This window comes from Odontesthes bonariensis, chromosome 3, assembly GCF_027942865.1.
Source record: "Odontesthes bonariensis isolate fOdoBon6 chromosome 3, fOdoBon6.hap1, whole genome shotgun sequence".
NCBI lineage: Eukaryota > Metazoa > Chordata > Actinopteri > Atheriniformes > Atherinopsidae > Odontesthes > Odontesthes bonariensis.
In genome coordinates this window covers 5342820-5356033 of record NC_134508.1, presented here as the reverse complement: position 1 = coordinate 5356033, position 13214 = coordinate 5342820, and the positions used below count along the sequence as shown (strand labels likewise).

Below are 13214 nucleotides of genomic sequence, written 5' to 3'. Positions count from 1 at the left end.
GGGGGAAATACACCCATTTATCTTCTGTGATATACTGTATGCGCAGATAAATGGCACGTAAATTATGTTTATAGGTGTCAAGGGTGCAGGAATGGACCTCAGGGTGTATTACACCGCATACACACACACACAAACACACACAAAATGCTGCACAGCACAAACTGTGGCCACATAATAATGCAGCCGAAGACACGGGAAATGGATGATTTTATTGAAATATGTGAATGTCTGTCAGCAGGGCTGTGCGTGTGTGTGTGCATGTCAGGTTTTGGTGGTGAAATAGGACCTGTACTCTTTGACTTGCCATCTTTTTCAGTCCTCTCATGTTCCCTTTTTTTTTCTTTTTGGTAGTTGTTATTCTTTCTCTTTCACTCTCTCTCTCTCTCTCTCTCACACACACACACACCATATAGTTTCTTACAAAATAAGTGACAACACTTCTTTTTGACATTTTTGACACAGCATATATTCAGTATTAACATACATTCATAGGCATTATAGTCTTCTTCAGTGTACAAGTACAGATCTACAGTATGTTTCTAGAATGATAGCGTGTATTACAGGAAAGCTTGGTTTTATGGTGGTACGACGCAACAAGTCCTGACAGTGGCATTGGAAGCTTTATGTCTGCGGTGTGTGTGTGTGTGTGTGTGTGTGTGTGTGTGTGTGTGTGAGAGAGAGCGATATGAATGGGGAACACTGGTTATGTGGTTGGGCGTTTGTTGCTGTGGGGCGAGGGCTCTATGTGCGCTTGGAGGGAAAGTGCTTGAGTCATCTTGCATGACGAACATGCTCGGCGACCTTCTGGGAGACCCCTTTGTGTGTGAATGCGTGTTTACATTGTATGAGTTTGCATGTCACCGTGTGTCTATTTTTGTTTTTATTAAGCAAACTAACATTTGGCAGATGGCGACTACAATCAACATCAATCCAAAAGAGCACACAATTTTTCGCAGTAATAACGTTCTGAAAAATAATAAATCGTATTATCATTATGATCTGGTAACTGTGTTTACAGGAGGTTTCCGATTTTCTGTTGAACATAGCAGCTGTGGCTGAATACATGTGTTTACTGGGTATTTATTTGTGTGTTGTTCGCCTGATGTCCATCACCTGTCAGCGATATGGGCCCACAGAGAAGACAAGAAGGAGCTGACAGTGGCTTTTACCTGTCCATCATCATCCTACCTTTGAGAGGAAGAAAGTGAGCGTGTATGAGGGGAGCGGCGTCAGCGCATTGCAGGGGGCAAAGTAAAGGATTCAGGGTTTAGCTGAACCTCAGCGCCGCCCTGCCATGGTCTGTCCATCAAGGACAGAGGGCGAATAACCCTTCCTCCTCACCCCAACCCCACCGACATCTGCCAAGCCATAGGTCCAGTTTAGTCCATTATTATCTCCACTTGTGTAACCCATCCTTTTATGATCCTCCCAGGCAATCTTCTCAATCTCAACAAATAAGTTAAACATTTTAAAAATAAGAAGCATCAATGACAAACCAAACATTAGCATGAGGCCGACAGGAAGTGGAGGATGTTCTCTGCTTGAGAAGAAACAAACAGCCTGTAGCTTTTCTCCGATGCTACTAATCTACTGAGATTCGTTGCGCTGGCATGAAATGAATAGGATGGATTTTGACCTCTCAGTTACTCGGCCTGTTTTGGTTGACCTGTAGCAGTAGGGTGGGGGTGGTTTTAAGTGGAAGAAGAGGGAGCTTCACAAGTCCTCCTTGTTTTCTCTCGTCTTTAATTGTAGGAGGAGTCCGGGGCTTTCTTTTGTCCTTCAGAAGTGCCCTCAGTGTCCCCACCTGCATCATCGGCAGGTGTGAATCTCCACCATTTTGCGGCACTGTTTGCATTTCACGTAACAGCACCAGTGGAACTTACAGCTACACCTGTCCACCACCTCCACTTCCTGCGTCTGGAAGCCACGGCCGCAGCACATCAGTTCACAGCCATCAATGGCCTTTGAGGTTCTGTTACACTGGCGACCCACCGTGCCCAGCATACCCGGCGTGCGTGGATCATAGTCACAGAAGTCCGGACTCGGGTCCAGGTAGACGAGATCTTCATCCGTGTGAGGTTTGAACTGGGAATTTCGAGGCACCAGAACTTTGGTTGAGCCCACTTTGCGTTGCTCCACCTCAGTGGCACCGTCAAACTTCTCCTTGATGACGTTGCCCACTTTGCGGAATGGCGGCATGGCTTTCCAGCAGGTTTTCACCTCACAGGATCCTGACACGCCGTGACATTTGCATTCCACGCGCATGTGGGACAGGATGGCCTGCAGAGAACATTATGTAAGCTGATGGAAATTTAGAGACAGGGATTACATAAAAAACAAAACTGGTCACTAACTGATGTATCTAAAACTGTGCTGACGCATACCAACTAAAACCAAAGCCTCGTTTCCACTATGCAGGACGGTACGGGTCGGGTCACTTTGGGGTCAGCTTGCGTTCCCACTGTACAAAGGGGACCCAAAGGGCTGGGCGGAGTGCGTGCCGAAGCGTAAATAACAAATAACAAATAACATCCATAATTTCGGACCACCTCCAAGCTTCTTCAGCTTAATGCAACACCGGCTCGCGGTCCGGTTGAAACCACCTCTGCCATTTTTGAGGCAATCAGCTGGAAAACTTTTTGGTTTGGCACAGCGCCATCGAGCTCCCGCTGCACAGCCTCCTCACCAACACCGGAGAGCAGAGCCTGGAACCGGTCCTGTGTGCTCGGTACCCCAAGCAGAAGGGTTACAAAAATGCTAACGGTACGGATCGGTACGCTTTCGTGGTAGTGGAAACACTGAAATAAGCGAACCGTTCCGACCCGACCCGTACCGGACTGCATAGTGGAAACACGCCATAAATGTCTGGAGAAGAAGTTTGGTCCTAAATCACAAAAATCTGAGTTTGGATCTTAATTTTGACTGAAATTCTGTGAAACATAACATACTGAAGTGGTTGAAGATTTTACTTGTGACTTTGAAAGTAGCCACAGTCGAAGCCGTCAATTGCCTTGAAAGGCCTAATTCACATTAACATAAAATCACCATTAACATAAACAAATAATTTTCAGTCGGTTATTTGGCTTAAATCTGACAGATGGCTTGATTTGGATTTTCCCTTGAATGTTTCGACTCGAATTCAAATGACTTTAACCCCAGAACACTAATGTCGGGGGAACGCTATTATAGTAATGTATATGACATGTTCCCAGCTGCATGATTATTATCTTTTTTATGAATTCTCTAATTTTTCACTCATTTTAGAGCCTTTTTATAGGGGCCCCTCATGGTACCTTTTTTTTTGTTTTATGAGGCATTGAATAGTACTTCAGTTTGTGTATTGTTGTGTTTTAATATATTTTGATGAAAATTTTATTGGGCTGTATATTATATCGGGTAAAATACGCCCAATGTTTGTGATGGTGTTACAAAAATGTCCCACAGTGTTCTAGGGTTAAACCTAATTTTGACGTATTTTATGACCAAAAGACCCAACTGGATTTTCTAACTTGGTTCAGAATGGAAACTTGTTTTGAACTTTTCTGGAATGATTTCAAAGTGGATTTGTCTTGATACGCTTGAGGCTGGTCTCGGACATTTCTCGAATGATCTGACACTTTGCTCAGATTATTTTTCCTACGTAAGTAGGGTTATGATTTGGACTATGTCGGGTTATCTAGGATGACTTGAGGCCTGACTTGGATTGGTCTCAAATGACCTAGAATTGACTGTATCAGATAGCTCTGACTGTATAGAACTCTACAAATAGTAAAACTCACATTTTACGTCTTTCCCTTGAGTTGGACACTTGATAGACTTTTCTCATGTAACTTCAGACTTGACCTGGACTTGCCTCAAATTAAGTAAAACCTAACTGTCTCAAATAACCTGAAATTTGATGATAATCTACATCAGGGATGGGCAACTGGCGGCCCGGGGGCCGCACACGGCCCTTGTCCTCACTCAGTACGGCCCGCAAATAGATCAATAATAATTTAATAATTAAAAAAAAAAAAGAAAAATGTAATTATACTGTTGACCAATAGAGGGCGCGCCATACGCAAACAATAGCGGGGCCCGGGCCGCTTTCCGCAACAGCGAATAGGAAAGTCAAGAGCCATGGCCACTAGCAGTGGCAAAAAGAGAAAACTTGACCGAGAAAATCGCATTTTTCAGCCAAAATGGGAAGAAGAGTACCTCTTCAGCGAATTCAAAGGAAAACCAATGAAAAACAGATATAAATTCATATAAAATGTGTTCTTATTTAGAATCATTTGTAGCTTCTTCCATATCCAATCATTCGAAGTGCGTGGTCATGTGGCCCTCCAATGGTAGTGCTGAAAAAATGTTGGCCCTCTTTATCATGGAAGTTGCCCATCCCTGATCCTCTTCACAATGTGTTGGTCAGCCACAGAAGCACCTTCAGCCAGAGACTGATTGCACCACGCTGCACCACAGAGGGCCACAGGAAGTCATTCCTGCCTGTGGCCATCAAACTGTACAATTCCAGTGTCTGACATCACTTCACCATGTGCAATAACCCGGTCATGTGCAATAACAATAATAATTAGCTACTGAGTAGCATTGTAAATTCTGTTTACTGTTTATTGTATTTTTGTACATATTGAGATTTTTTATTTATTATTTTTTCCCTATGTTATTCTTATTCATCTTTTCTTTTTTTTCTGTAATGAGAGCACTGCAACAAAGGAATTTCCCGCAAGGGATTAATAAAGTAATTCTGATTCTGATTCTGAGTTACCTTCCTTCCAGCCTCATTGTTGTGCAGGTTCATGAGAGCCCGACTAGAGGACTGGCCTTTACTCCTCTCCCTCACATCCACAAAGGACTGAGAGAAGGCCACTCCATACGCAATGTTATCACTGCAGCCTGACCACTGGAACCCTAGGAGATATCAAGATAGTGGTTGACAGAAAGTGGTTGACTGAATTGATTTCAAATTTCACAAGAGTATTATTTTTTTGCAATGAAATGTTCTACTTTGGTTGGCCTCTCTGTTTCTTTTCCATGTGTGTAAGTTTGTGTGAAAGAGAGAGGGAAACCTACCCTCCGGGCTGACTCCATGTACATTGTGGTCGCAGCCACATTTTTCCAGCTCTCCACTGCTGCAGGCCCTTGTGACCGCAAATGCCACACTGGCTGCTGAGATGGCATACACAAAGGCCGCCTCACGGGTGCCTAACGCACGTACACAAACACAGACATACACAGTCATATTGCTTTATTGTGTCAATGAAAGAGCTTCTCAGTCTGTATTGTAAGTAAGAAAAGAAGAAAGAAAAATTTTAGGCCGAAGAAAGGTGGTCAGACCTTAGAATGGAGGAGCCAATACAAATGGAAACAAGCTCAAAACCGTCACAGTAAATCAGAAGTGATATCAAAGTTATTTAGGTCTCAGTACTGTTTATCCATGAAGGTAGAAACACTGAGAACTTCACCTCTCTAAGCATTATGAAGCATTTCTGTGTAATCTTACCCTGTGTGACCACTTTGCCGAACACAGGCATGGTCTCCAGAGTGGAGCAGTTCCATCGACGATTTCGAAACTGGAACTGACACTCGTCTATGGCCAGCTGAGCTCCGCGACGCACCGCATCCATCACCTCTACGCTGCGCTTACAGATCTGCACCTGAAACATACACGCAGGTGCTGTCATCTCCAAATACACTGGAGAAAATGACCCTCCAAAAATAAGTAAAAAAACAACAAATACGAGACGTTTTTGCTTGAAATAAGCAAAAACAATCTGCCAATGGAACTAGTGAAAATCGGCTTGTCAAGATTTCTTGAAATAAAATGTGATATTTAGGACTTTTGAGTTAAAAGTGATCTTGAAATTAGCTTAAAAATCTCTTCAAATGAAATAAAAAGCTCGTTTCATGTGAAATATGACTCAAAAGGCAAAAGGCATAGGGAACAGCCAGCCTGGCTTTGTTGAGCATGAATGTTGACCAGTAAGACACAACATTCACATAATTAAGTTGGATTAGGAGAAAGGTACACGAAGACACAGTCAGCTGCAGGAACTGGCACAATTCCCAAAAGGCCTTTCCGTCAAGGTTTCTAAGTTTGATGCTATTGTACCACTGCAAAGACCAAAACTACATTTTATTAAGAAATACTTCCAGCATGTACATTTTTTTTAAACCTTTCTGTATAAATACAAACTGAATAAATAATGTTTGGAGTGGTAAATGAAATTTAGAGGAGTTGTTATGGAGGAGTTTAAACTTTTAAACTTCATCTCAGTGTGTAGCAAATTGTAATTACTACGTCAGTACTCTCATTAGTTTGAGTTGTGTACCTGTCTCTGGATGAGGCCTCGTAACCTTTCGCATGTCTCCTCATCCCTGATGCTCCCCACCGACGACAGCTTGGCGAGGTACCTGACAGAAGAACAGAACAAGATTTCTTTAGTATGTCATCCATGAAAAAACACCGAGTGGAAGAAACGCCAACGGCTCAATTTGATTATTAAGAAGTAATAAGTAGTATGAATGACAATTACTTCCTTGTAATATCACCAATTAGGCTACACCCCCTTTTCCTTGTTAGTCAGTCTTCTTAAAATCTAAAATGCTTGAATTTTAGTCATCATTAATTCCTCTAGTCAGTTGATGTGTGAAGGTTAGCTCCTGTGATGTTGTGGGAATGCTTTGGACAGAGGTCTGGCTGTGATGACAGTATGAGGAGGTAAAGTGGCTTATCACTCAAGCCACCTCCGGGCCAGACAGGTCAGGGAGATATACTGCATACACACACACACACACACACACACACACACACACACACACACACACACAAAGAATCTAGGATGTGTGAGAAAATGGCATCAGTCAGAATACCCTGACCCTGGCACTTCCACCTCAGTCTCGTATCTCAAGTCCCAGCTGCGCCTTACAGAAATAGGCTTTCTCATAACCCTCTGATCGTGTGGTGTCTTTAAGGCTCGCCCTCCTAAGACAGCATTTAAACGCATGTTGAGTCTAAAAGTGATAGTTTTTCTCAAGCAGAGTTATGATCATTCCAAATTTGCATTGCAGTTTTGACTGAGGCAGTCATTTTTCTCGAGGAAAAATATCTCCGTCTCCAAACAACCCTCTTCAAAAGAGTTGGTTTAAGCGAATGTGAAAAATTCTAATATAACGGTTCACTTTCTTTTCGAGAGAGGGTATCCTCAAATCTGGATGTGTAACATAGTTTGTCTTAGCCTAGCTTAAACACCAGAGGCATAGGGAACAGCCAGTCTGGCTTTGTTGAGCATGAATGTTGACCAGTAAGACAAAACATTCACATAATTAAGTTGGATTAGGAGAAAGGTACACGAAGACACAGTCAGCTGCAGGAACTGGCACAATTCCCAAAAAGGCCTTTCCGTCAAGGTTTCTAAGTTTGATGCTATTGTACCACTGCAAAGACCAAAACTACATTTTATTAAGAAATACTTCCAGCATGTACATATTTTTTAAAATCTTTCTGTATAAATACAAACTGAATAAACAATGTTTGGTGTGGTAAATGAAATTTAGAGGAGTTGTTATGGAGGAGTTTAAACTTTTGACTGAGCCAAAGCTAGCTCTTTTCACCCTTGCTTTCTAGTCATCACGCTAAGCTTGGCTAGCTGTGGTTTGGCCACAGCTCAAAATACACAATCGTGTTTATCTCCACAGTGCAAATAAGTCTCAATATGTTGAACTTTCAGAGACATTTAGGGACAAATTTAATGAATATGTTATAACCTGAACTGTTTCACTATGAAGAAAATACATTCACAGCATATTGCAAATCCTCGAATCTTAGTTTTAGACTTTTGTTCTTTTCAAGTAGACGTGTATTGACTTAAAGTTTGTCAAGCTTCTCTGGGTTATGAATTCCTCTAACCGTACGTACCACTGTAAAGCCCTGTTTGTCCATCTCAGTCAAGCCATGGAACACAGCCAGACTGCAGAGAGCTCTGCTGTCAGACTACTGGCAAAGCTTTAACACAAACCAAAGTTTTTCTACTTCTATTTATTCTGTGATGACAGAATAAGTGTTTTAAAAGGGTTCGTGACATTGTGGTTATTTATAGATTAGGATTTAAGTACTAAAGTTTGGTATAATGTTTGATACAATTCCTCACTGTGGTGTTATCATTAGGATATCCTCCTTCTGAAGGTCAAACAGCTCCTCCTCTACTTTCACCCTCTCATTGCCCCCTCTCAACAATTCAGATAATCTTTCCCTTTCTTTCTTTGCCTCTTTGATGGACTTCTTTTTCTCTTCCCATCCAGACAAAGTCACTATTAAACACTCATCGCTGTGATAACCCTGCTCTCTGCCACTCTCCCACATCTCAGCCACATCCTTTCACATCTTACAGTACTTACAGCTGACTTTCTCTGGAAGTTTGAACACCACCGTTACCATAACGATCCCCCTTCATGGATCTGGAATGTGTTTGTGTTATTAACACCCAGTATATTCTGCCAAATTGCACTGATAATCAACGCCCCTAAATTTCAACGGCAAGTTTCAAGTGAATCAATTTGGTAAAATTTGAATGTTTTGTTACTATGGCTAAGATTACTGAACAAGTCAACAGATAAAACAGCAGACAAGCTTGCGTATTAGTGAAGTAATACATTTACATTGACAGTTTATGTTGGATGTGATCATTGTCCTCACATTTGTGTCGAACCATTTCTAACACCTCAACACATTTCACAATGATTGCATCATTCCTATGATGCTGCTATTGTCTCCAAAAGTACAAATGAAACAGCCCTATAGACAGTATTATACAACTTCCACCATGTTTTACTCAAAGTACACTGGAAAAAGTGACTTTTTGGTGAAGTAAACTCTATTAGAGTAACTGTCATAATTACTACCTCGTATTTTTAAGATTCAGTAAGAACTAGAGCTTCTTAAGTAAAATTAAACATTTTATTAACGTAATACATGAATTATGGGGGAAGAGTAAGTTTTACTTAGGTTTCCTCATACAATTTAAATGTTTAATAGTTGTATGTACGTAAACCTAGAAATACTACATAAACTTTACTCTGAAAGTGTATCGTTAAAATCTACTAAGTTACTTCATAACAGCAAATACTACAGATATATAAAATTTACTTAAAAGTTTGAGTAAAATGATGTTCTGCCTATGAAAAACAAGTAGGCTTTACTTCATTTGTTTAAATAAATATAACTTAAAACTTAGATGTAATTAAGTAAATGTTACTTAATATCTTCAAAACTGTTATGTTTTATGGTCAGTAAAATTTACTTGATACTGGCAAGTGAGTGTTACTTGATAATGCAGCATTAAATATTACTTAAATATTACTTCAATCATTTTAGTGCAAATACTTATAAAGAAAAAACTATATTTTCTTTGCCCACAAAAATATTCAGTCCATTCTCAAAAAGCTCTGCTCTGGCTTTCTTTTTTCGAAAAAGCATTACCTCTGTAAAAAAAACAGTTTCCTAAGTTAGTTTTTGCAAAACATTATTGCTGTGACCATGGTTGGGCTGTACTGGGTTCCATGTACAGCTTGTAGTCTTAAAACTACCACTTCAGATTTCTCCAAGTCAGCCCAGAGCACTTTACACTGGAAAAAATCAAAGTCTTACCAAGTATATTTGTCTCATTTCTAGTCAAAATATCTCAGTACACTTAATATCAGACACAACTGCCTAACAAGCACTATTTCAGCCAGATATAGGGACTTGTTTGAAGACAATACATCTGGAATATCTTGTTAAATGAAAAAGTCTGAAAACAAATTGTTTTGAGTCGCATATCATATGAAACAAGCTTTTTTTGACATTTGAAGAGGTTTTTAAGCTAATTTCAAGATCACTTTTAACTCAAAAGTCCTAAATATCACATCTTATTTCAAGAAATCTTGACAAGCCGATTTTCACCAGTTCCATTGGCAGATTTTTTTTGCTTATTTCAAGCAAAAACGTCTTGTATTTGTTGTTTTTTTACTTATTTTTGGAGGGGCATTTTTTCCAGTGTAAATGTTTTTGCACCAGTCAGCATGATCCTTTGCAAACTTGTATTGTTGAGTTCCATTTTAAAACCATGTTGTGGAAGCATCTTAAATAGTGTTATGACTGTAAAACTTCTTGATAGCACGAGAAACGATTGAAACAACTTTTTAAGCAGTTATTGGTGATTGCCTTTTGACTTTAAGTCTCAAATATTGGAATGAATCCATGGTAGATCTCTGGGAAATCTACCTAAACCAAATCCACATCTTTTCAAAAAGTGCAGTCAGACATTTAACATGGAACAGCTCGACCTGCTCTAAAGTACGCCGAAAAGCACCTGCTGTGAAAAATAGCAGTAAGCAAAACTAATCAAAATTTGAAAAGATTTAATATATTTGATGACACAGCAACTCTCTCTTTCCTCAGGGTATGTGTTGGAACAACAACTTTATTATAATTGTTATTGTTTCTGGACTTATTATTATTATTCTTATATAATCAGACAAATAACTGCATGCATATTCAAGAACAAAATCATATTGGACTGTGCCATTATTCATTTTGTCAAAAACAAAGAAAAAATCTTGTAGCAGTGTGTTAAAAAACATTTGACTTAAGAGTACTTTGGTATCCAGAGGAGTTCATGGTGGACTCAATGACTGCAGGGTGCCCAGGTCCTGTGGCTGCAGAACTAGCCCAGATCATCAGCCCTCCACCACCGTGCTTGACAGCTGGTGTGAGGTGTTTGTGCTGATATGCTGTGTTTGGTTTCCTCCAAACGTGCTGCTGTGCATTATGAGCAAACATCTCCACTTTGCTCTCATCTGTTCCAGAAGTCTTGTGGTTTTTTCAGATGCAGCTTTGCAAACCTGAGCTGTGCTGCCGTGTTCCTTTTAGAGAGAAGAGGCTTTCTCCTGCAGCCCTTCCAAACAAGCCATACTTGTTCCGACTTTTTCTAACTGTGCTGTCATAAACGTTGGCATTTAACTGAGGCCTTTAGAGTTTGAGATGTTGCTCATGTTTTTTTTTTACAGAATCTGCTCTTGGGATAAACTTTAATAATGACACAGTGTGATATTTAATGTGTTCTTGTTCATCTGAGGTTGTGTTTACCTGTTTTTTATCCAGTAAGGAGAAGATTTATTTTCATTTGGTCATACATTATAAATGAATGGGACTGAAAGTGTGAGTGTACTTTCTTCTTTACGTGACTGTGCAGCTGCTGAAGGTATCATCTCATCATCATGACTTGGATTAATACTCTTTTTGTGACCAGTTTAAGGAAAAATACATGTAACGAGTAATTGTGAGAAATTTCAATCCTCAGGGTTGATTACAAACTTAACTTAAAGGGATAATCCGGAGTAAAACGCACTTTAGATCAATTTACGGGATGTTGGGAGAACATACGTTGAGTTGACATCAAAATCATGTCATTCGGATGTGTTTTGAGAATTTCCATTTGACCGTTTTTAGCCAAAAGTCGTTAGCCTGGAAGTGACCGGGGCATATCATTTCGCCGGTACAAAACGCTATTTTTATACCTCTTCTACAGCTCCAAACAACATAACACTTACTTGGTAGTGAGTAGAGGGTCCCTAAAGCCAAACCGAAGTGTCCCGAGGTCTTCATGTGGTCGGATATAGAGTCCAGAATGAATTTAATCAAGCCAGTACCTTTCCGGAAATGTTGCTGCTGCAGCTGCCGCTAAGACCGTGGTGAAGTTGGTTTGATATTGGATTGAAAAAAAAGACACCTTATTTCCTTATTGTGAATATCTGTCGAATATCCAATATCAAACCAACTTCACCATGGTCTTAAGTGGCAGCTGCAGCAACAACATTTCCGGAAAGGTACTGGCTTGATTATATCTCTTGATTATAGAGCTGTAGAAGAGGTATAAAAATAGCGTTTTGTAGCGGTGACATGATTTGCCCCGGTCACTTCCAGGCTAACGACTTTTGGCTAAAAACGGTCAAATCGAAATTCTCAAAACACATCCGAATGACATGATTTTGATGTCAACTCAACGTATGTACTCCCAACATCCCGTAAATTGATCTAAAGTGCATTTTACTCCGGATTATCCCTTTTAACATGCAGCCAATCAACTTAAACAATATGGAAATTAGATAAACACTGCGCTCATGAAAGTGCTTTCTGTTGTCTTCTGTGAATTTTGTTGCAGAAAACGTAAACTGTTTAGGGTAAGTATTGACCCCTGCCGCCTGTCCTTCAGCTGTCTGTGAGGTTATTTCTCTCCCACTCCAGTGTGGATCCAATCCAGATCAACTCTTGCCGGCTCTCATTTGCTCCACTGCAGTTGCAAGGCTTTCATCAAAGCCATGTGCGGCGTTTGATCCCTCTTTGTTCTTTAGCGCAGCCTTGGGCAAGTGCGCTACGTTTGGGTCAAGCCATCCAGCTGGGAGACCATCAGACAGCGATTTAAAAAAAAAAAAACCCAAAGAGAAAACACAAGACGGCAAAAATCTGCTCCTCTGATGGGCAGCACCACACACGCAAGGACACAAACAGCTGGATGCCAGCCCACTGGCCTGACATTCACCCTGGAAACATTTAATAAACATCGGATAAGCAGTTTTCCAGGTAATTTTCTGGAGATGTGTGCCTGTGTGCATGTGTGAATGGATGCATGGGAAAAGTTCAGTGCTGGCCTTGGGCAAGTGTCTCACTTTATCTTTTCATTCTGTTGTGTATACCCTTCGTTTCCCAGAGATGAGGTTAACAAAACACCTCTACAGATGAGTCAACCCATAGAAAGACACACACACACACACACACACACAATGGCGCCACATCTTATCCTCACTCCCCTCTCCCTCGTTCTATCTATCTGGCCTCTGGTGGTTGCGTGCTCAAATCCTAGGGGCCTAAGCCCAATGGAGCCAGTGGTGTTGTGAAGGCTGTGACGAATAATGCAACACAAACACACAGCAGCCTGCGAATGCACCGCAAAAACCAGGTGGAATGCCTCATACCTCATCCGGCCCCCCCCCCCCTGCCACCACAGTCTGATGGGAGGCTCAACACTATAGATAATTCTAATCAGAATACACACTGATGATGACACAGGTTGTCTATATATGGTTAATACCATGCAAAGATCAGCGCATACTCTAAAAAAAGATGTTATTGGAATAAATAGACAGTATTCTTGCTTACAAAAATTATGGAATGCATGTACATC

General features: G+C 40.7%; 1 protein-coding gene across 1 annotated transcript in view; it reads right to left on the bottom strand.

Moving 5' to 3' along the window:
• Nucleotides 1–200: 200 nt before the first annotated feature.
• wnt4 (wingless-type MMTV integration site family, member 4) overlaps nt 201–13214 on the bottom strand; it is a 34133-nt gene continuing 21119 nt past the window's right edge. The window contains exons 2-6 of the mRNA XM_075460123.1: nt 6327–6408; nt 5498–5651; nt 5068–5199; nt 4763–4905; nt 201–2280 (exon numbers count right to left, since the gene is read on the bottom strand). Coding sequence (XP_075316238.1) covers nt 1810–2280; nt 4763–4905; nt 5068–5199; nt 5498–5651; nt 6327–6408 — 982 coding nt within the window. The 3' untranslated portion in view covers nt 201–1809. The remainder of the gene's footprint in view (nt 2281–4762; nt 4906–5067; nt 5200–5497; nt 5652–6326; nt 6409–13214) is intronic.